The sequence below is a fragment of the Cynocephalus volans genome, chromosome 6 (genome assembly GCF_027409185.1).
Source record: "Cynocephalus volans isolate mCynVol1 chromosome 6, mCynVol1.pri, whole genome shotgun sequence".
In the NCBI taxonomy this organism is placed as follows: domain Eukaryota; kingdom Metazoa; phylum Chordata; class Mammalia; order Dermoptera; family Cynocephalidae; genus Cynocephalus; species Cynocephalus volans.
Window position 1 is genome coordinate 51,688,440 of NC_084465.1, and position 22,068 is coordinate 51,710,507.

General features: G+C 37.3%; 1 protein-coding gene across 1 annotated transcript in view; it reads left to right on the plus strand.

Moving 5' to 3' along the window:
• CCDC146 (coiled-coil domain containing 146) overlaps positions 1 to 22,068 on the plus strand; it is a 102,392-nt gene that overhangs the window by 61,235 nt on the left and 19,089 nt on the right. Inside the window, exons 4-8 of the mRNA XM_063098557.1 lie at positions 9,658 to 9,715; positions 11,504 to 11,680; positions 13,437 to 13,510; positions 14,449 to 14,676; positions 15,348 to 15,534. Coding sequence (XP_062954627.1) covers positions 9,658 to 9,715; positions 11,504 to 11,680; positions 13,437 to 13,510; positions 14,449 to 14,676; positions 15,348 to 15,534 — 724 coding nt within the window. The remainder of the gene's footprint in view (positions 1 to 9,657; positions 9,716 to 11,503; positions 11,681 to 13,436; positions 13,511 to 14,448; positions 14,677 to 15,347; positions 15,535 to 22,068) is intronic.

A 22,068-nucleotide genomic window follows, 5' to 3' on the forward strand; every position in this document is an offset into this window, starting at 1 on the left:
GGGCTTCCCTGCTTTCTAGTAATTCCTAAAATTTGGATGGCAAATACATTGTGTGTCTCCTTCTAAATCTGGTGTATTCTGACAAGTTTTGGTCAGCTGGGGAAACAAGGCCATGGTCAGTTAGAGCTGTACATGTCATGGCATGGATGCCGAAAGTGGGGACACTTGGGCTGCACACATGCACAGCTATCCCAATGTGACCCTGACTTAGTGACTAGTTACTGTCCCATAGTTAGTTCCTGCGGTCCCTGTTGTTCACACAGGGTTTATTATTCTTGCTCCAGTAATGACAGCAGAGTTGGAACCGAGAAGCAAACAAAAGGAATGGAGGGGTGATTTGGGCTACGCATCTGGAATTCCAGAAAGTTAGACTATGACAGAGGGGCTTGAAGGTATTCAGGATTAGCAGTAAGCAAAAACCTAAAGCTGGAACAGATTTTACCTTCTAAACTTAAAAAAAAAATCTTTCCTCCTCCTGTTCTGGCAACCAATATCTTTACAGAATGAGTTTGGAACAAGGTTTCTCAAGTGTATTCCTCAGATAACTAAAAGAGAAGCACCCAAGAGACTCATTTCACAGGCAGATCCAACCCAAAATCTGATTCCAATTTCTACCCAAGCCCCACCCACCCAAAGTGATATTTGACTTTTAAAAGCTTCCTAAGTAATTCTGATAGACATTAGAGTTTGAGAACTGTTGGTCCTAAAGGTGATTCTCAGCCCTGACTGCATGTTAGGATCGCCTGAGTCGTCTCTCAGTGATCATTCAGCCTATGCTTAAATACCCCCAGTGACAGAGAGCTCTCAGCCTCCCATGACAACCGATTCCAGCCTGGAAAGCTCCTATATTTAGATAGTTATTGGGTTGGTTCAGAAACCTACCTTCTTGTTTCTGAATCACCTATTCAGCCTGGTTCTACTCCTTATGGTGAAGAACGCCTCTTGCACATGTCAGCATATCAGGCTTCCTACATCATCTTCACCCACAGATACTTGAAGCCAAAAATCTTCAATAACATGGCTTCAGTTAGTACTATCTTGTTGCAGAAAGGAAGTAAATCCTAAAGAGCTTTGATGTTGAAAGCTGAAAAATGTCAGATTTAAATTTTAATGTGAGTTTAAAAGGAGTTAATATATACCAAGATGCACACAAACAAAAAGTGTTTTTGCCCAAGGAATGCCATGTAAAAATGATAATCCAAAAGGAGAAAAAAAGAAAATGCATAAAGATGTTTATTATATCATTATTTATAGAAATGAAAAATTGGAGGAAATCTGAATTCTAAATAATAAGGCATTCCAGATGCAGCTGGATACTGAAAAGCTCTGGAGTCAGATAGAGCTGGGTTTGAATGTCAGTTTTGCCTTGCCTGTGTGACTTTGGAAAAGATGCTTAACTCCTCAGTTTCTTCATTTGTACAGTGAATATAACAATGCCTATTTAGCAAGGTTATGAAGTTTGGAAATGATACATGTAAGGTACCTGGCATATAGTAGGTTCAATATATGATAGGTAATATTTAGGATTATTTTGTTATGATATATCCACCCAATAGAAAACTTTGAAAATAGCTATTAAATTACCAATTATGGAGTCTGTTTAGCAACTTAGGGAAATATTTTAATTAAATGTTAGGTAAAAGTGTATTCAACCATACATATACATTTAATATCATTTTATTAAAAGATACAGGAAAAATAAAAATGATCAACCATGGTGTGATAGAGGTAAGATTAAGTTCTTTCTCTCTGTAAATGGAAAAATGCATATCTTTTAAAGGAAGTAAAAGTCAATCAGGGTTTCTTAATAAAAAGAGAAAAATGCATGATAAAATTAGCCATTTTATGTTTGTTTAAAGAAAAGATCATTTTATATTTATTTAAAGAAAAGACCATAAGTCATATCCTGTGAGAGAGCTTCATGTCACCACTTTGATACACAGGAACACTCAGGTTGCCTTTATAACCAAAAGATGGCAGCACACTACCACCCGCTGGTGGCAGTGTACCTGAGGTGTAGGATCAATTTTTGAGAAGTAAAATATAGCCAATTTATATGCAAGCTCCAAAAGCAAAGGCTTAAGTATTTAAAGCTCTGAAAAATTCACTTCAATTTGTGGTCTGGACAGTGAATCTATATTAAATTCAATGTTACACATACTTATTACACTAAGCTTAACCTATATTATTGCAAATACAATTCCATAAAAATAAAACCTGGTTTACATGCTCCTAGCTTCATGTTCCCATATGTACTGGCTAGTGGGATCTGCATATTGGATATAACCAGTGGACACAATATTCCACATATTCCCATTTTCATTTTAAAGATAAATCTTTCTATATTTTAAAGTTTAAATTGATCACATTTGGAAAATCTTATCACTTCTTTGGCACTTAATAGCCATTACATACAGAATAACAAGAAACTTGGACAATATTTCTCTTAGACTTCTTCAGGAAGTCTAGTGGACAAAACAGAGTTCAAAGTAAGGTTCTGGAAGAAGAAAATAAATAAGCAATTGTATCCAACCCATTATTATTTATTTTGTTTAGAACATCCAGGGTAACCTTATTTGAGACAGTTTCCAAAATCTCACTTTAGCATCATGTCATCTCAAACTATCAGTTAAAATAAAACTATAACAATTTTTGTGTATGTATTTTTCTCATCAACAAGTGAAAGAAACCATATCTTCCCATTCACTGTCTGTACTTCCTGATATTTTCTATTCCTTTGTTAGTTAATCTCAACTTACAACAATGACCAGCTTTCAGGAAAAGTTCTGCCATTTCTTTCTGCAGATGTCAATTATATCCAATTGATTGATGATGGTGTTGTGTTCAACCATGTCCTTACTGGTTTTCTGTCTTCTGGATCTATTTTTTGATAGAGGGGTGTTGAAGTCTCCAACTATAATAGTTGATTCATCTACTTTTCCTTGCAGTTTTACCAGTTTTTGCCTCACGTATTTTGATGTTCTGTTAGGTGCATGCACACATTAAGGATTGTTATGTCTTCTGGGAGAATTGACTTCTTTATCATTATGTAATGTCCCTCTTTATCTGTGATAAGTTTCCTTGTTCTGAATCTGCTGTCTGAAATTAATATAGTGACTCCCACTTTCTTTTGATTTGTGTTAGCATGGTATATCATTCTCCATTCATTTATGCTTAATCTATATGTGTCTTTATATTTAAAGTGGGTTACTTGTAAACAACATATAGTTAGGTCTTTTTTTTTTTTAATCCACTCTATCTGTTTTTTAAACTGATTTTAACATGACTATTGATTTAGTTGGATTAACATCTACTATATTTGTTACTATTTTCCATTTGTTGCCCTTGTTTTTTGTTCCTATTTGTTGTCCCCTCTTTTTCTGCTTTATGTGGTCTTAATTGAGCATTTTATATGATTCCATTTTCTCTTCTTTCTTAGTGTATTAGTTGTACTTCTTTTTTGACTTTAGTGGTTGCCCTAGAGTTTGTAATATACATTTACAACTAATTAAAGATCACTTTCAAATAACACTATACCACCTCAAGTACTAATAACAAAATCCTATTCCTTCCGGAGTAACACAATCTGTCCCTTGTGTTATTACTGTCATTCATTTCACTTACACATAAGTATATACATAAATATGTGAGTACTTCAAAAGTTCAGGGAAAAATTTGTGTTATCTTTTAATTCTAAGTTTCCCTGAACTTTTTAGTGCTCTCATGTGTGTGTATGCATAATTGAATACATTGTTTCTATTATAATTTTGAACAAACCATTATTTAGAAAATATTCTTATCTCAATTAATAAAAGAAAAACTTTTTAAAATTCTTAATTGAGCTAATTAGGGTTAAAAAATGAAAGTTTTTCTTTTATCGTCACTTATTTCCTCTCCAATGCTCTTTCTTTCTTTATACAGATCCAAGTTTCTGATTTATATCATTTTCCTTCTCTCTAAATAGCTTCTTTTCACATTTCTTGCAAGACAGGTCTACTAGCAACAAATGTCCTCAATTTTTGTTTGTCTGAGAAAGTCTTTATTTCTCCTCTGCTTTTGAAGAATAATTTCACAGGGCAAGAGTTTTAGGTTGGTGTGGTTTTTATTCTCTCAACATTTTAAATACTTCACTCCCCTCTCTTCTTGCTTGCATGGTTTCTGAGAAGTCAGATTTAATTCTTATTTTTGCTTTTCTATAGGTAAGGTGTGTTTTTCCTCTAGCTTCTTTCAGGATTTTTTTAAATCTTCAATTTACTGAATTTATATATGATATGCCTAGGTATAGCTTTTGGGGGACACTTATCCTGCTTGGTATTCTCCAAGCTTCCTGGATCTGTAGTTTGGTGTCTGACATTAACTTGAGAAAAGTTTTGTCATCATTGCTTCAAATGTTTCTCCTGTTCCTTTCTCTCCTTTTTCTCCTTCTGATATTCCCATTATACATATTTATGCCTTTTTAAGTTGTCCCAAAGTTCTAGGATATTCTATTCTGTTTTTTTTTTTCCCCTAGTCTTTTTAATTTTGTTTTTCACTTTTGGCAATTTCTATTGAGATATCTTCAAGCTCAGAGATTCTTTCCTCATGTCCATTCTGCTAATAAGCCCATCAAAAGTATTCTTTATTTCTGTTACAGAGTTTTTGGTCTCTAGCATTTCTTTATTTTTTTTCTGAGAATTTCTCTCTCTCTGCTTTTACTTCCCATCTGTTCTCTTGTGCTGTCTACTTTGTCCACTAGAGTTCTTAGCATATTAATCATAGTTGTTTTAAATGCCTGGTCTGATAACTCATTCCTGCCATATCTGGGTCTGATGCTTACTCTGTTTCTTCAAACTGTGTTTTTTGCCCTTTAGTATGCCTTGCAATTTTTTCTTGATAGCCAGACATGATGTACTGGGTAAAAGGAACTACTGTAAATAGGCCTTTAGGAATGTGGTGGTAAGGTGTTGTGGAGAGGATGCATTCTATAGGTCTATGATTAGGTCTCAGTCTTGTAGTGAGTCTGTGCCTCCACACTGTGAGCTTCACAAATGCTTCTCAGTTTTTCACCTGCTGTAGATGGGACAGGATGGCTAGAATTGGGTATTTCCCTTTCTCTATGTGGAAAGCTAGAGCAGACTGGAGTTGGGTATTTCACTTCCCCCAAGTCAGTTAGACTCTGATAAAAACCCTAGCATGTTAACCTCTGGTTAAATAGTTTTTCCTGAGGGCAGGTCTGATTAAGAACAGAATACTCTGGTGTATTTAGGAATGGTTTTTTTCCTCCCCCTGCTGGAAGCACGAGATTTTTCTCTGATATTCATTGTGAAGACCTGGTTGAGCTCTTAGAGGTAAAAGTCAGAAAACTATGATTCCCTGGAGACTTTGACTCTCAGTCTTGTCCACACTGAGCCTCTAGCAATTCATCAATTACAACTTAGATTTTCCTACCTAGCACTGGTTCCTGCCCGAGGTTTCTGCTTATGGTTTTCTGCTCTGGTAAGTTGTAATTCTCTGTATTCACCTGTTTATCTCTCCAGTTTTAATGCAGTAGTTTATCCTGTGACCTCACTTGTCTATGCATATAAGAAGAGTTGATTTTTCAGTTTGTTCAGCATTTCACTTGTCATGAGGATGGAGTAGACCCTCCCTAACTCCCTATATGCAGGAATAGAAATTGGAAGTATTTTGCTTCATTAGTTTCTCCTCATTTTATAGATTTCTAAATTTTGGAATACCAGGAATCAGTCCTCAGCCCTCTTCCTGTTTCTATCTACAATTTTTCCCAAAGTGATCTTATCCAGTCCTATGGCCTTAAACATCATCTAGTGGATTCTGGTTCCAGGTAAGATGAAGTAAGCCCACTTCATCCTGTCTTTCCTACTGAACACAACTGTAAAACTGAATGGAATGCATAGAGCATATATTTGAAGACTCTGAAAAGTAAACAATAACAGGCAACTGGGGAAGAAGATTAGAGTTCAAAGTACCATGAACAGGTTGTGAACTTATCATTTTTCCCCACTGGTATCCCCTAGCCTAAATGCTAAACAATCTGAAGTCCAGAAGAGGACATTGATCTGGGCAGAGAGAGCTCTAGGAAAATACCCCTGGTTCTGGCTCACGTAGCAGGCAAGGAACTCATAATGCTCAGAGAGAGTGCAAAACCCTCTGTTTTATTTATTATTTTCCTCCTCTCCATTCTCTCACACCTCAGCTCCCAAGCAAGACAGAAGCAACAATGGCAGAGGCCACTTGCAATGGGAGTCCATAGGAGCCAAAATTCTGAGGGAGGGGAATCTTTGCTATGTTTAGAGTTGTGATTTTCGAGAGAATGGGAAAATCTCTTTTGATTATTTTTTTTCCCTCTCTCTCTCTGTCTTCCCACTGCCTGGTTCCAGACATGAGCACAGTCACAGAAGTAGCACAGGACAACTAAATCTCCACCTTCCTGGCTGAAGGTCCAAAAGGGAGGAGATTCAAGTATCCAGAAAGGACTGAAGAGATCCCAGAGATGGAAAAGCTTTTAGTGAACACATTAAGTTGTTTCGGAACTTCTGGGCTCATCCCCAAGCTGTGCACTTGTGAATCTGACTCTATCCCCAGTTTACAAAAGCATTTCAGAACTGAACTAAGATAGTCTACTTCCCAGGTCCCAAATTTGTCAATGGGTGGCATACATGCAGGAAAGATCTGAATAGCCCTCTAAATGTGTTGGAAACTGAACTGATATTGAAACCATCGCCCCCAGAAATTTGGCTGGACCCTTTGAACTGAACCTAACAAGGTCTGCTAAAACAAAATATCAACATTTTTCATAGGATTTAAACAAGACCCAGAATCTCTTTATATAATGTTCAAAATTTCCATAGTATAATCCAAAATTTTTCACATATAAAGAACCAGAGGTATATCAACATGCATGAAAGAAGACAACCAACAGGTACCAATATGGAGATGACACAGGTGTTTGAATTAGCTGACAAAGACTTAAAGCGGTTTTTATACAAGTACTCCAACAAACAAATTCAAATACCTTTGAAACAAATGGAAAAATAGAAATTCTCAGAAGACAAATAAAACATATAAAGAAGACCCTCATGGCATTTAAAATTGAAAGATATAACTAAAGTTTTAAAAACTCACAAGATAGAATCAATAACAGCTTGGAGATAACAGAAGTCAGTGAAGTTAAAGATAGATGTATAGAAATTATCCAATCTGAACAGAGAGAAAGATTGAGTAAAAATAAACAGCCTTAGGCACTCAAAGGACAATAACACAAGATCTAATTCACGTCATCGTAGTTGCAGAAATAGAGGAGAAAGTGTGTGGTGATGACAAGATCACTGAAGAAATAATGGCTGAAAATTTCCCAAGTTTTGTAAAAGACGTAAGCCCACAGATTCAAAAAGTTCAATGAATCCCAAACAGGGTAAAACCAAAGAAATACAATTCAAATGCGTTCATAATAAAACTGCTGAAAACTAAAGACAAAAAAAAAATGTTTTTGAAAGAAGCAAGGAATAGAGAGGCTTCAAGAATGACACTCATGCTTATAATTTTGAAAATTAAATGAATCAGAATGTCATTAATAGAGAAAAAATAGAAAAACAGTAGGTTTCAGAGGGAAGATGATGAGTTTTAGTTTGAAGGGTCTTCAGTACACACAGCTGGAATCATCCAAGAAGAAACTGAAAATTAAAAATCGGAGCGTCAAGGAAATTCTGAGCTGGAGATATGGATTTGAAAGTCATCATTGTAACTGAGTTTGTGGAAACAGCACGGAGAGTAAGAAAAGAATACAGGCTTCAGTTAGGCTATGCAGCAACAATAACAAATCTTAAAATCTCAGTGGAATAAGATAAAATTCTGTTTCTGTTCACAGAATAGCCCAGGGCAAGTCATGTAGCCTCCACAATCCTGTAGCTTTGCCAACTGGAGTACATGCTTTCCAACTCCAACACGGCTGGGGAAGACAAGCAATGTGTATTTCTACTCACCTTCCATTGGCAAGAATTAGTCCCATGGCCCCAATCCAAGTACAAGAGAGGCTGTCAAAGATAGTATTCCTATGTGTCCAGGAAGGGAAAATGGTGTGGTGAACACATGGCAATGTGTTTGTCACAAGGGCCAAAGGCAGATCCTTATCAACTTAGCCAAACAACCATGAGATAGAAAGTACAGACAAAATGTACCCACCTTGTCTTCTAATGAGTTCATTTCAGACTTTTAATAGTTTGGAATAGAAATAAAATTTAAAAGAATTATTTTCAAATACCCACATCTAATATTCACTTAAACTTGGCTCCTGGTTTAAATCTGTTCTTCACCCGAAATATTCATTTAATCCCTTGGATATCCATGTTCCTACAACATCAGCATCTTTGTAGAGTCTCTGGCTCTAACACTTTATGATTCTCTCTATAATGTTCCTCTCTAATATTATACCTCAGGAATGCAATTGCCACACAAAACTAAAACTGAGCTCTTGGAATAACCCTTCTCCACACCTTTGAACAACTGTGAGTCTTCCCTCCCATGATTTCCATGAGGTTTTTTTCCAATACAAATGTAAAAGAATGTAATGCGATAGGTCATTCTGAGGAAAGGTATATTTCCATATGCATACCCTTACCTCGTTTAACATATAAATTATTTTATTTCAGGTAATGAAAATAGGAACAAAACTAATTTCAGTTATTCCATTTATTCTTATAAATATTTTTTGGATGCCAACTATGTGCAAGCACTTTTTAAGGCAATGATGATAGAGAGTCCCAGCCCTCGTAGGAGCTAGGTTTTCTCATGGAGAAATAAATATGTATATGATATCAGGTAGTGATGACTACTAAAGAGAAAAGTAAAGCAGAACAAGGAAAGAGTGATGAAGAATATTGGTGCCATTTTACATAGGATGGCCAGGTGCCTCTAGTAGAAGGTGACACCCAGTACATTGTTTGCATGAAGTGAAGAGTGAGCTATGCAGGGATCTGTGTAAAGGGGATGCCAGTTGGAGCAATCAAAAAGGGCAAAGACCCTGCGGCAGGAACAAGCTTGGCAAGAAGGCCAGTGTGGCCTGAGCCAAGAGTGGCCGGCATCAAGACCAGAGAGGCAGATTATACAGGGCCATATAGGCTTGGGAAAGGAGTTCAAGTTTTGATCCATGTGTGATGGGAAGTTATAGAGCAGGTAGGTGATGTGACCTTGTTTACATTGTTTAAAAAAACCTCAGTTTGGTACTGGGTGGAGAATTGACTTTAATGCACAGTCAGAGATCAGTTGGGATGCTGTAGCAGTTGTCCAGGTGGGCACTAGTCCATTGCAAGTAATATAAAGAAGGAAAAGCCCAAAGCCTGCTGGAAGGAGCCTGAGTCTGGGAGGTCCACGTTCCCAAACAGTAATAATGTGCTGAGATACAAGGTACTGCACTAATAGGTGTGTGTACACAGTGTTGTGGGAGTGCTGGGGAGGAGCAAGCACCTAAATGGGCCTGTGGGAGTCAGGAAAACCATTATAAAGAATGAATACCACATTGCCTGGCACACAAGTATAGAAATGGCATTCTGAGAAGAAAATCTGGAAAGTTATTAATATAGGAAGAGCTTATTCTTTTGTATTTTGTCAAACTTGATTTTTATTATTTATTTATTTATTCATTTATTCATTTATTTTTTGCAGCTTAATGGAAGAAAAAAACCTCATAATAAAGGAATTTGAGAAGATACCTAAGCCAGGAGTAAGTCTTAGATGATCCAGAGTTTGTTAAATACAAGAGGATTCAAACATCTATTTTTATAAGTATTAATGTTTATCATGCAACCATACCCTGAAACATTTAAAAGTTCAAAAAGTCTTACCTATGGATGATGCTGAAAGGAAATCTATATAACTTTTGGAGTCAAAATAAGTGATGCCTATTATAAGCTTTAGCTCTTTGGCATCTAATTTAAGCTGCTTAGCTAGACAATATCTGCTTCGTTTCCAGAAGAAAAATATATCCTGTGGTTAACACTTAAAAAACATTATTTTTGCTGTAGCTATTACCCTCATAGCTTTCTGAACATCTCAAGCTATTATGAGAAATTTTTGTAGAGAAGATGTATCACTTATCTATTCCTGCATAACAAACTGTCCCAAAACTTAATGGCTTAAAACAATAACCATTTTTTATTTTTCAGAGTTCTGAATTCTTCTGGTCTGGGCTAGCCAGGTTGGGGCTGGGTGGCTTAGGATGGCTTCATTTGTTTGTCAGCCAGTTGGAAGTCTAGTTGGTCTAAGGTCACATGTCAGTAGCTGGTCATGTGATGGTGGAAGGGTTTCCAGCCTCAAAAGAGGGCAAACAAACTCAAAACAAAACTTAAAGAACTCAAGAACTTTTTGAGCCTCTGCTTAAATCAGTTTTGGTAATTTCCCATTGGTCAAAATAAGTCAATGGCCAAGTCTAGAATCAATAAAGAGAGAAGTAGTCCCTACCTACCTCTTAAAGAAAAGAATGGCAAGGTCACCTTGCAAAGGGCACGCATACCCTAGGGAATAGGAGGAATTTGTGGCCATTTTTTGTGATCTATCTTAGTAAGTGAATAGAAAGGTGCATTGCTTCCACCTTCTGCATGGTTACATTTCAAAGGTGCGTTGGTGGTAGTTTAATTCCAAGGCCAGACCACAAACTGTTTAGCGCAGAGTAAAATACTATTATTTCTATATAAGTACACCTAACCACCATTTGCAGCACAGACTTTATGGCAAAAAGTGTTTTGAATTTTAGTTTCAGATCATAGGATTTGTAACTTTATTCTCTCCCAGCAGCAGTGGAAGGAGAGGGAGATGCAGAAAGCCCAGAGCAGGCTAAATGGATCCATCCACTTAGTCCTAAGTAACATGTAGACTTTCTGAGTATAAGAAGATTTCCCTCCTATAAGTCAAACACTCCCCAGATAATCAGATATGGGAAACAAAGATCTATTTGGGTCTGGGGGTAGATGGCATTTGGGGAGAATATGTATGAGTTAGAGATAATTAAATTAATTAGAAAGTGGGGGATTAAGGAGCACAAAGAGTTGGGTATTCCGGATATGAACTCCCTTTTCTTTACTTCCCATGAGTGATGCCGATTAACCATAAGCCAGATATTCAAAGATCGTTTGCATCTGATTTGTCAAAATCAGCTACTAGAAAACAAAGCTACTGGAAAATAGCCTGGACATTTTCATTAATGCCTTTTGGTATGAAATAAAAATTAACTCAGAAAAATGAAACTTGTAAATTATAGGAGGATGAAAAAGAGCACTAGTAAAAAAAATAAGAATTCAGATCTCATGTAAAATGTTTAATTATACATGCAGTATAATTTTCATGCCCTTTTTAAAGATGGCAGAAATCATAAATTGCATTTAACTTTGTGAGAAATCATTCATGACCTCGAAACAAATAAAATCAAAATGGTGAGTAAATTTTTAATATAGTGTTTAGGTCGATAAATGTTTGCTTAGACTTTGTAAGCTAATTATTTTCATGACTTTTAAAGGAAATGGAAAAGAAGATGAAAATATTGAGAGAAAGCACTGAAGAATTACGTAAGGAAACAATGCAGAAGAAATTAGAAATTAAAAATTTACGAGAAGATTTGACATCTAAGCAAAAGCAATTACTAAAGGAACAGAAGGAACTAGAAGAATTGTTGGAAAATCAGGTCGTGCTAAAGGTGTGCCGCTTATAGTTTATAATTATTTAAATGTTGTGCCTGCATGGATGTAAAAACGCATGGGTATCAAGATTAACTACATAGGTTTGACAAACAGGGGTATTGTCACACAACATGAAATGTTCTGCATTGTGACTGGTCCTATCAAACTAAACCTAGGCTCTGGGAATTCAAAAGACTAGGATGTTTTGTAGCATCACTCTAATATAGAGCCCTGGCCATGGGAAAAGGCTTCTCCACACCTCACCAAACATTTTTCAGTATTAGAAACAAGTATCACAGTCAATTGCTCCCTTGAAGAGCAACCAAATGTCTTCACCTCTCATGTATATTTTTTCATATTACCTTATCCTTGTCTGTTTGATTCCACTCCGCTTCCTTTCACCATAAAAGAGCTAAGGAGCCTGTGTTTATCTTTTAGGAAACAATGAATTAAACTTTATTTTAGTTAGAAAAATTCATAACTCTCAAAACAATTTAACCTAGAATTGTTTGAAAAACAACAACATCTGAGACTCACTGGCTTACAGGATAAACATGATGCTCTTTGACCTTTTTCCTGAGAAGTCTTACAGTAGTCGGCTGAAATGTGCCCATCTGCTACCCAGAACATTGAAGCTGAGCAGAGAGAGATTTACCAAGAGCCCAGTGAAGCTTGAACTTCAGGCCCCTCATGTGCATGAACCTCTTCCAGGGTCCTGTACCTAACTTAGCATTTGTATTTTTTCTACTCTTTTTTCTTAAAAAAGGGCCCCCCAAATTGTACACGTTTCATTCAGCCTCACAAAATTTGGGTCTGCCCCAAGACTGCGCAAGAGCCCCTGGAGAAATGTCTTACCCTCCCATACTGCATTGATGAGTTCAGCCTCCATGTGTGTGAGTTGTCCCAAGCCCCACAGTCCAGTGTGATCCTCAGGCCAGAAAGGGCTCTTCTGTAATCCCTTCCTTGTTCCTAAGACTCTTGAGGCTTAATGTGAACCTTCCATGAACCCACAGAGCATAATGGAAAGTGGTGTTAGACAAACTCAGCTTCTGGTCTTGGTCTTGCCACTTCCTAGTTATGCGACTGGGGAAAATTACTTAACTTCTCATAGCAGGAGTCTTAGGCAAGGTTCCCTACAAGCAGACCCTAAGACTAGTATTTATTGAGGAAGAACTCTAAGGAAAATCCTACAGGGGACAGAGGTAATCAGGACAGAACTGGGGAAGAAGCTGTGAGCCAAAATATGGTTTCAGGAGAACTCTAGTGTCAACATTATCCCATGGAGAATTCTAGATCATGAATTGTACCACAGAGACTCTTCTACCCAGAGGTATGGGGTATGGGCTGGTATATCGCCACATCAGTTAGTCATTGGCCACAGCCTGTTCCCCTCTTCCCTCCACCACTTCTCCCCGTTGCCTGACAAGACAGCTCTGCTCAGCCAGTGACAATCTGATGGGGAAGAGATTAAGCATGAGCTTAATGAGAGTCAACCCCTGCAGCACGCAAGGGATGGGTGAACCTCCAAAAAGGGAATCTGAGCAGAGCAAAAACAGTATTCCTTATATCCAATTACCTCCTCTTTAAAATAGTAACAAATATAACTATGTTCTTAGGTCATTGTGAATACTGAATAGGATAATTAAAGCACACAGAGCAGATAGGAAGAATTCTACATACTGTAGTTCCTTTCTCTCTCCTACTTAATTTGCTTGTCTTAATTGCTTCTGGTCCAAGACTACATAATTTAATGTGATCCCATTTCTTTACTAGGATGAAGTGGCCCACCATCAAACCATTCCTGTTCAAATAGGAAAAGAGATAGAAAAGACAACACGCAGAAAAGTGTATGATTTAATATTTTTATTCTGAATCCCTCTCAGCCCACCCTCCCCCAAATTACATGTACACACTAAAATGAGAGTAATAATCATGGGACACATTAAATTACTATTATAATTGTATATAGATCTGCTTTTATCCCTGTCTAGGTGGTGTATCTTAGGGTTTTTTTTTTTTTTAAAGAAAGCAGTACAGCAAATTCCTATCATTCATAGCACTTATTTTTGTCTTAATTATGGGTCAAGATTCTGTTTCCTACTTATAAATCATATCTTTATGGAGAACGCCAATTGACTTTAGCAGAACTGCCAAGGAATATATTATTTGAACTGATTCGAATTTCATGGTCTAGAAGTATGTCAGCCAGCCAGCAGCCTAAAGCCCAGATGATAGTTACTCCCCACTGTGCCCCACTGGCCTACACCTACTCATATGTGTAACACCCCCAGACATTCGGAGTAGATTTGGATGCAGAGGTCATTGAGGAAATGCTGGGGGTTTAGAGGAACCAAAAAAGATAAAGATAAGTAAAGATACAAAAATTCAGGAGGAATAATATGATTGCTCTGGTGACTGATCTTAAAAGAATGGAAAATGAAGCAGGCAGTAGTAGTGGTTCTAAAAACCAAGCTCACCGCACCAAAGCTGAGAAATTCAGGTCAGTTCCCAGAGGCTGGTCAGGATGAGGGTTGAATCTCAAGAGATGGTAGTGATTGGGATGTGGGGAGAAAGATTGGGATCTGGGCAAATCCCTGGCCTCAGGGGCACTCAGTGGAGAAATCCTCTAAGTCTCATTCATCTGTGTTCTTCAGCCACTTCAGTGATCATTGAATTTATTAGTAGCTCTTCTGCTATCTGGTTAGGAAGTAAGACTAGGTAAAGATAGTGTGGGTTCAAAGTAAAGCAAGTGTGTGTGCGTGCATACATGTGTGTATCCCTACAGAGAAATGGAGAAGAAAAAACTTGTCTTGGAGCACGTAGTCAAAGAGCTAAATGATGCCCTAAAGAAAATTGAAACAAAAGTTAGTGCTATAGTGGAAGAGAAGGAGGATGTAGTAAAGGAAGTTGAAGGCAAACGAGCCTTACTTGAAATCAAAGAACGAGAATATAACCAGTTGGTCAAGCTATTAGAATTAACCAGAGAAAATGAAGCAACTTCACAAACTGAAAGGTTAGTTATATTTATGTGTGTTCTGTCACCTAAATTTTTCTTCAATTTATATTTGAGGATTCAGAATTTAATCTCAAACAGTTTTATGTTGATTTCATAAACTTTTAATAGAATTTTAAATCAATTTTACCATTAATAAAAAAATATATTATCAAATAAAACATTTTTAAAGATTTTCCCATCCTTTCTTGAATTATTGTTTTCCTCAATTCTCTGACCAGATTTTAAGGACAAAAATCTGTTATATGTTGTAAGTTTCTGAAATGTGCCTCTGTAAAAGTATATCACTGGAGTGTGCTACATTCTCGTAGTTCAGGCATTTTACCAAAGTAATGGTATTTCTGAGGTAATCTTGGCATTTTCTCAATGGGAGCAATTTCATAGTGTGATTCCTTAGGAGAGATTTATTTCCTACTTATAAGCAAAATTTCAGGGAAATGGAGGCTTCTGTCTCTGCCAATCCATTATTACATTTGGTAGTTTTATGACTGCAGCTGTAAAGGATGCCAACTCTCAAACCCAGTTGCTTTTGGTATGATTTACAATTTATGATCCTAACATGAGAATAGTTCTGGATGTATGTACAGACTATGCTGTGTTCATAAGTTTTGAAAAACTTGTAGGACAGCTCATGACAAATCACTTTCATTTTTTCCCTTTACCTGGAACAGAGGGATCTTGGATCTCAATTTCCGAAACTGTCTCATCGACAAGCAGAACTACCACGATGAACTTTCTCGTAAGCAAAGAGAGAAAGAACGAGATTTTCGAAATTTAAAAAAGATGGAGCTACTCTTGAAAGTGTCCTCAGATGCACTCATTCAAACTCAAGCAATGCATCAAAGGCTTCTACTAGAGGTGGGTGCTGTAAACCAGTCTGATTTCTAAGCTTAGTTCTATCTTTTGTAGTAAAAATATTTTAGGAAGTTATTTTTGCTATCAATAGAGAAAGAAGCAAAAAAGAAAAGTAATAGAGAAAAGGTAATTTTCAAATGCACCAAACCTGTTATAGAGTCTATAGTCCTATAATGTTTTTCAATCTCTTTTTGCTAGCCCAAGATTAGAGAAATGTCTTGTTTGGATCAGGCATGAGTCTGGCCAGGGGGTAATTGGGCCATCCAGTTCTAGAAGATTTAAAAGGATCACTGAAGGGTAACAGTTGAAACAGTCAGATCCAGCAAAATGTCATGGTAGACAATGACAGTTAAGGACCAGATCAGATCATGTAAATATAGGTGGTCAGTTGGTCTGCACCTCCAACTAGCCAAGAGCAATCCAGACTAAATGTCAGGCTACCTTGCTAATTCTGTGCAGTATCAGAAGTGTACTCCAGTTTGAAGAGGCTCAAGATGGCTGTTACCTTCTCACTACCTCTGTGTTCCCAAGTGAGGGGTTTAGTCCTGTTGCCTCTGACTTTTATCTCTCTTAGATGGTGCTCCCTGTGCTAAGTGACCAAACACTACTAAAAAGGCAGAGGATCCATGAGAGGGCTGGAGTCTTAGTCAGTGCTTCCTTTGGTGAAAAGGGGATCAGTCTCTGAGATTAAGCAGCTGGGTGTATAGAAACCTTATCCATTTTCTTCAGGACTGTCATGCTCCAGGACCTTATGGAGGATCATGACCTCGGAAATTTAAACAGGAGTTTCCAACCATGGTAGACGGTTCTGATTCTAACCTATGCCTAGTTCTCTTCTTCTTCTGGGCACGTGGAAAGTTCATATTTCCTTGCACCCTTTGCGGTTGAGCAGGGTCATAGAACTAGTTCTGCCCAATGGATTATGGACAGAGGTGACACGTGTCACTTCCAGCCTAGAACATCTAATTACCAGTGTAAGTCCCTCTAGCTCTTTTTCTTTGCCCTGTTGTAATTGTGGGAGTACTTCACAAATTTCATGGAAATATGGAATTGAATGATAATACAATTCTTTCCATGATCTTTTTGAAGAACCCTCACACGTGATGACATGGAGGGGCTGCAACATGGGAGCAGCCAGAAATGCTGAGCCAAGAGTGGCCTTAAGGAGTCATCTTGATTGGCCACAGGCTTTGTAAGAAATAGCTTTCATTATTCAAAGCCATGATGTTTGAGGAGTGATTATGTCTGTAGCGTAACTTAGCCTGTCCTAACTGAAAGACCAACCTTAAGCAAGGTGTGAAAAAATTGGTTAGGGTTATGAGTGTTACAGTTGACTAGCACTTTGTCACGCTGTCAGATGGCACTCATAATCTTTTTTTTTTTTTAATTTCTATCTCAATGAGGCAAAATGTGTTTTTACTCTGTTGTAAAACAAATAGAACAGTTATTTACGTTTCTTATGTATTTTAATAGTTTTATTGCAGTTCCAGCAGGTAGATTGATTTTTATAACTCAAATATCTCTTTAACTCTAGTAATGCTTTTTGCCTTAAAAGTTTTTGTCTAATATTTTTACAGTAATATTAGTTACATAGCTTTTGGGGGGTTAGATTTTGCATGGTATTTCCCTTCCCACTTATTTACTTTCATTCTTTCTATGTCCGTATTTAGGTATGTCTCTCCTACACAGCACATATTTTTCAAAATCTGGTGTGATAAGTTCTGCCTTTTAATTCTTGTATTTAGACCAAAAATTAACACTTAATACAATTGTGGATATACTTGAACTTATATCTATGGCATTACTATTACTTTATCTTGGTCCTATCTGTTTTATGTTTTATTTTCTCTTCTATATTTACTTCTTTAGGATTAAAGAAAGTTTTATTTTGTTCTGTTTTCCCTGTTTTAAATACACATTAGTTTTGCATTCTCTTCCATTCTTTGGGTGGCACCCTAAAGAATAGTAAGTGAAGGATGACTGTTGTAGAGTTCAGTATAAATTAATACTTTTACTACTTTCCAGATTTTAACTCTATTTACCTTTGCAACTCTTATGCCTTCAAACATATTTTTAATCCAACTTGTCAAGTTATTCTTGTTGGAAGCATTGGTTTACTACAAGCTGCTCCATCTTAGCCCAGACTCTAGCACATTAATATTTTAATTTGTGTTATTTATTTATTCTTGGTGGCTGGCTGGTACAGGGATCCAAACCCTTGACCTTGGTGTTATCAGCACCAACCTCTCCCAAGTGAGCTAACCAGCCAGCCCCCACATTAAGATTTTAAGTTGTAACTTTGCGAAAACACAGACCCTGTGGCCACCCACCTTAGTCATAATGAGATTTATGTTAATAGCAGGTATAATATTTATTCAAAGTATTGGTAGAAACCTAGATTTGATGAGTAGAAGACTCTTAAAACCAGCAGGTATTGCTTGTATTGATAAAACAATCCCTGTTTATTGACCAAATAACCATTTAGCAAGATTTCTTTAAACAACACAATAAAAATTATTATTACCTTTAATAACCAATTTTGGTGAATTCAGTATTAAATAGTCTGTTAAATATGTTTCTAATGCTGAATCAACAAAGTATTCCCTTAAAAGTGAAGAGTCAGGTAACCTAAATAGAAATGGTAGGATAATTTATCACCTAGAGTAGTACTTCTTAGTGATCTCAAAAAATGGTTATACATTGGGGGCCGGCCCGTGGCTCACTCGGGAGAGTGCGGTGCTGGTAACACCAAGGCCACGGGTTCGGATCCCATACAGGGATGGCCGGTTCGCTCACTGGCTGAGCGTGGTGCTGACAACACCAAGACAAGGGTTAAGATCCCCTTACCGGTCATCTTTAAAAAAAAAAAAAATGGTTATACATTGATAAAAGTCACAAGATTGGTTCTAAAACATGATACACACTGAAAAGACTTAAGTTTGCCTCTACCAGAAAATTTAGATTAAGTACCACAGGAAGGACACACAAACAATATAAAGTGTAATCCCACTAGTTCCACTTCCAGTTAAAATATAAAATGTGATGGGCCATGGTTCCTAACATAACAGCCAGGGGGAAAAAAATGGATAAACTAAAAGTCATGTAGATTTAAAAGACATATGAGAGTTGTGAGAAGTAAATTCCGTGAAGGTACAATCACTTCTCGGTGAGCAGAGATGGTTGGCCTTTTCCCTCCCTGGCATATTTGCTAAGTGTAGGCATGGGCAGGTGGAAGACGAACCTGCCATAGGCAGAGAGGCTTTGCTGGGATTAAGGAAAAATCATCAGAACTTTTTTGTTGTTTTGTTTTTGAGGGCAGCTGGCCGGTATGGCAATCCGAACGCTTGCCCTTCATGTTACCAGCACCAAGTGAGCTAACTACCAGCCTAAACCATCAAGTCTTTTAATGGCCATGTGTGTTGGCATGACAAAGTGGAATCTGGAGGATTCCTTAGTCAAAAACATCATACTTTCATATAATAATATTACACATTACAGTACCCCTCTGCATTTAAACATGACTCTTATTGACTTCCATTCAGCACTGAAAAGAAATAAGACTGCATATCTGCATTTTAAGACAGTGACTCCAGGGGTTTTGCTCTGACATTCACAATCATGTTTTAAGGATCAGAATATCATGAGTCTATAAAATTATTCTCTTTCTAAACATAAGACCATGTCCAAGATTGTGAAAACAACAAAATCCTCTTACCAACAAAATATGACACTTTCTTATGCTACAAATTTTCTTTATTTATAATTTTCTAGAGATTTCATTTCTCTGCTCTGACTTAAAAGTGGTGCATTGTTTTCTCTTCATGACTTATTTCCAGTGTTCAGTGCAATTGTGCCAACATACTATATTGAGGAGAGCTTCAGCTTAGAGTAAAGCAGGTCAGGTTTAGCACCTAGATCCATTGAACTTCCTATGTTAGGTGTTTCCAAATCTTTGAACTGGGATTATTGCAAAGAATAAAAGTGATCGCAAATGTTAAAGTGTGTTGTTCCAAGAAGGTAAATATTGCTTTCCTTCCTTTCTACACATGAACTTTTTCAAAAGCTAAGAAAATCTTGTGGAAAATTTCATGGCCTTAGGATAAGACTATGAGTATGGCTTTTTCATTCCTATAGTGAAGACTGCATCATCAGGTCCTACTGGTGAACCTCAGAAATGTCAATACCCTCTCAACATTACCTGAATGACTGCAACTGCCCACCAGCTGTTCCCCATAGGTCCTGTTGATTCCATGTCCAATCCATCCTCCATTTTGCTTCCTAATTAATATTCTTAAGTGATACACTCATGTGTCACTCACCTGATAAAACCTTCCAATGGATTCTCATTTCCCATAATCATAGGATGAAAGAATTGAGAGGAACCTTAAAGATCATATGGTCTAATCAAGGCAAATAGGTTTCATCTCAAGTATCAGCTTCATTCATTTGTTCGTAGCTCCCTACAGTGACTATGTTGCAAAGGATTCTGAGGCCGGGTGCTGGCTTGGCAGATAGGAGCTCTGTCCCAGGCATAAAAAGAAAGATTTTCCATGTATTTCCTATTCCTAATCAAGTCCTCTTGTTATTAAGTACTATTCCTTCAGCTGATTCTCTTGGTATATCTTCGTACCCTAAGTAACATGCTTATAACACTGCTACTTGAGTTTTCAGTTTTAGACCTGGTCTTTGTACTTGTCACTATAAAAGATGAGGATTTGGCTCTCTTCTAGACCCCTGTTCAACACACACACATTTCTTGTCCCTCCAATATTCTCATGTCATAACTTTGATAGTTCAGAATTTGGTGTTTACATTATTATGAATATGGAAAAGTTATTCACACTTGAGCCATTCCCAGGAATTTATAAACACCATGTTTTTTCACTTGCATAGTTTTCTGTGTGCTTATGATTAATTCAACCCCAAACTGTTCTCCAATTGTATAAATTTCCCCTCAGTATGATAAACGCATTTGATAGCCTATTTAATCTTCTTGAAGAAATCATTTCTGAGCCTTGTCAATGACCTCTAGCCAAAGACCAACAGAAACACACCCGTAGTTGAATGAGTTGGGTTTATTACACACTGTGGCAAGGGAGAACACACCCCATGGGGAATTGTAGGGAGTTTCAGAAGAGGAGATTTGAAAGAATTTATAGGACTTGGGCTTGTGTTATATGATTTGGGAGATAGTTTAAGGAAATGGGTCTTTACCCTGAATTTGGATAGTGTCAGGAAATGAGAGTAATTCTGTGATGGACTATCTTAATAAATCTTAGCTAAAAAGAGAAACAACTAGTTGGGGGCTAAAGTTATAAATGGTAAAGAAGGCTGTAAGTGGAGAATGTTCTGTGGCTTGGACAATGTTTATATTATTTTCTGTGTTCAAACACAGTTATGGAATGGTCTTGTTTTTGTCTTTGTCCATCATGATCACAGAGTGGCTTTGTCTGAAGTTGATGTTCTGTGAAATTGTTTATGTTCAACAGGAAAACACCAAGGTCCAGCTGTGAGTGCCAGGGCAGCTCCTAGATATCAGGGGCTGCTTTCTTGGCCTCTTTCTTTTTAGAAGCTTTCCTCCAAAATATGGTGGTCCTTGGCTCTCTGCTTATATTTAAGCATTGGGACACTATAAAGCTAATTGGAAGCTGTCTCTGGGGGTGAGGCTTGTAGCTATAGGTTGATCTGGCTGGATACAAACTATATAAAGAATGGCCCTTGACTGAAGAGGAGCTTGCAGTGGGATGCCCACAAGTTGTTCAGATTTTAACAAATAAAAACGATTTATATTATGACACTACTAGCTATTAAGTTCACAAAATAGCACTAATGAATATAAAACTAACAGAAATTTAAATGTATTAAAATCCTCTTTCTTCATGTTCAAGAAGAACCTATGTTTCTGTCCTAGTACAGTTTCAGTGGGAGACTAACTCCTTCTTTGACTTCATGACATAATTAGCCCGGCCAATGCCCACAGCTGGCAATACTTGAAAATAGGAGCAAGTCAGGCTATTCACTCCCAGACCAAGTGAACATTTCAGACTTGCATGCAGTTCAGGATGGAAAGAGATAAAAGGTAAGCATGAAGAATTCCACCTATTTTTCAGAATTTATGTTCCCCCAGAGACAGTTGGGAGGAAAAAAATCAAGTATCCAAGTTCTAATTATGTGGTCTGAGGAGATTTGAGGTATTTACCCTTACTTTTGACCCTAAATTGCTCATATTGGCAGGTTTTGTAAGCTTACTTGTTTTGGTTCTTTGTTTTGGTTTTTATAGTACAGCATTTCACACTTTAAAACTGTTTATTGTAACCAAACAATAGAAATGTGTATAGTAAGAAATAAGCATCTTCTGCTCCCCACCTGTACTTTAAATGCTACTCTCCAGGGGGCTTTAGTTGACGTAGTAGCTGGTGAGTGTGCTCTCATCATATTTTCTGCCAAAACCTTATAAACTCTCCTGGACCCAGTTAGCAGTCACATACAGGGTTGCCTACACTTGGGAGCAGAGCAGGAGGAGTGACCCACTCCTGG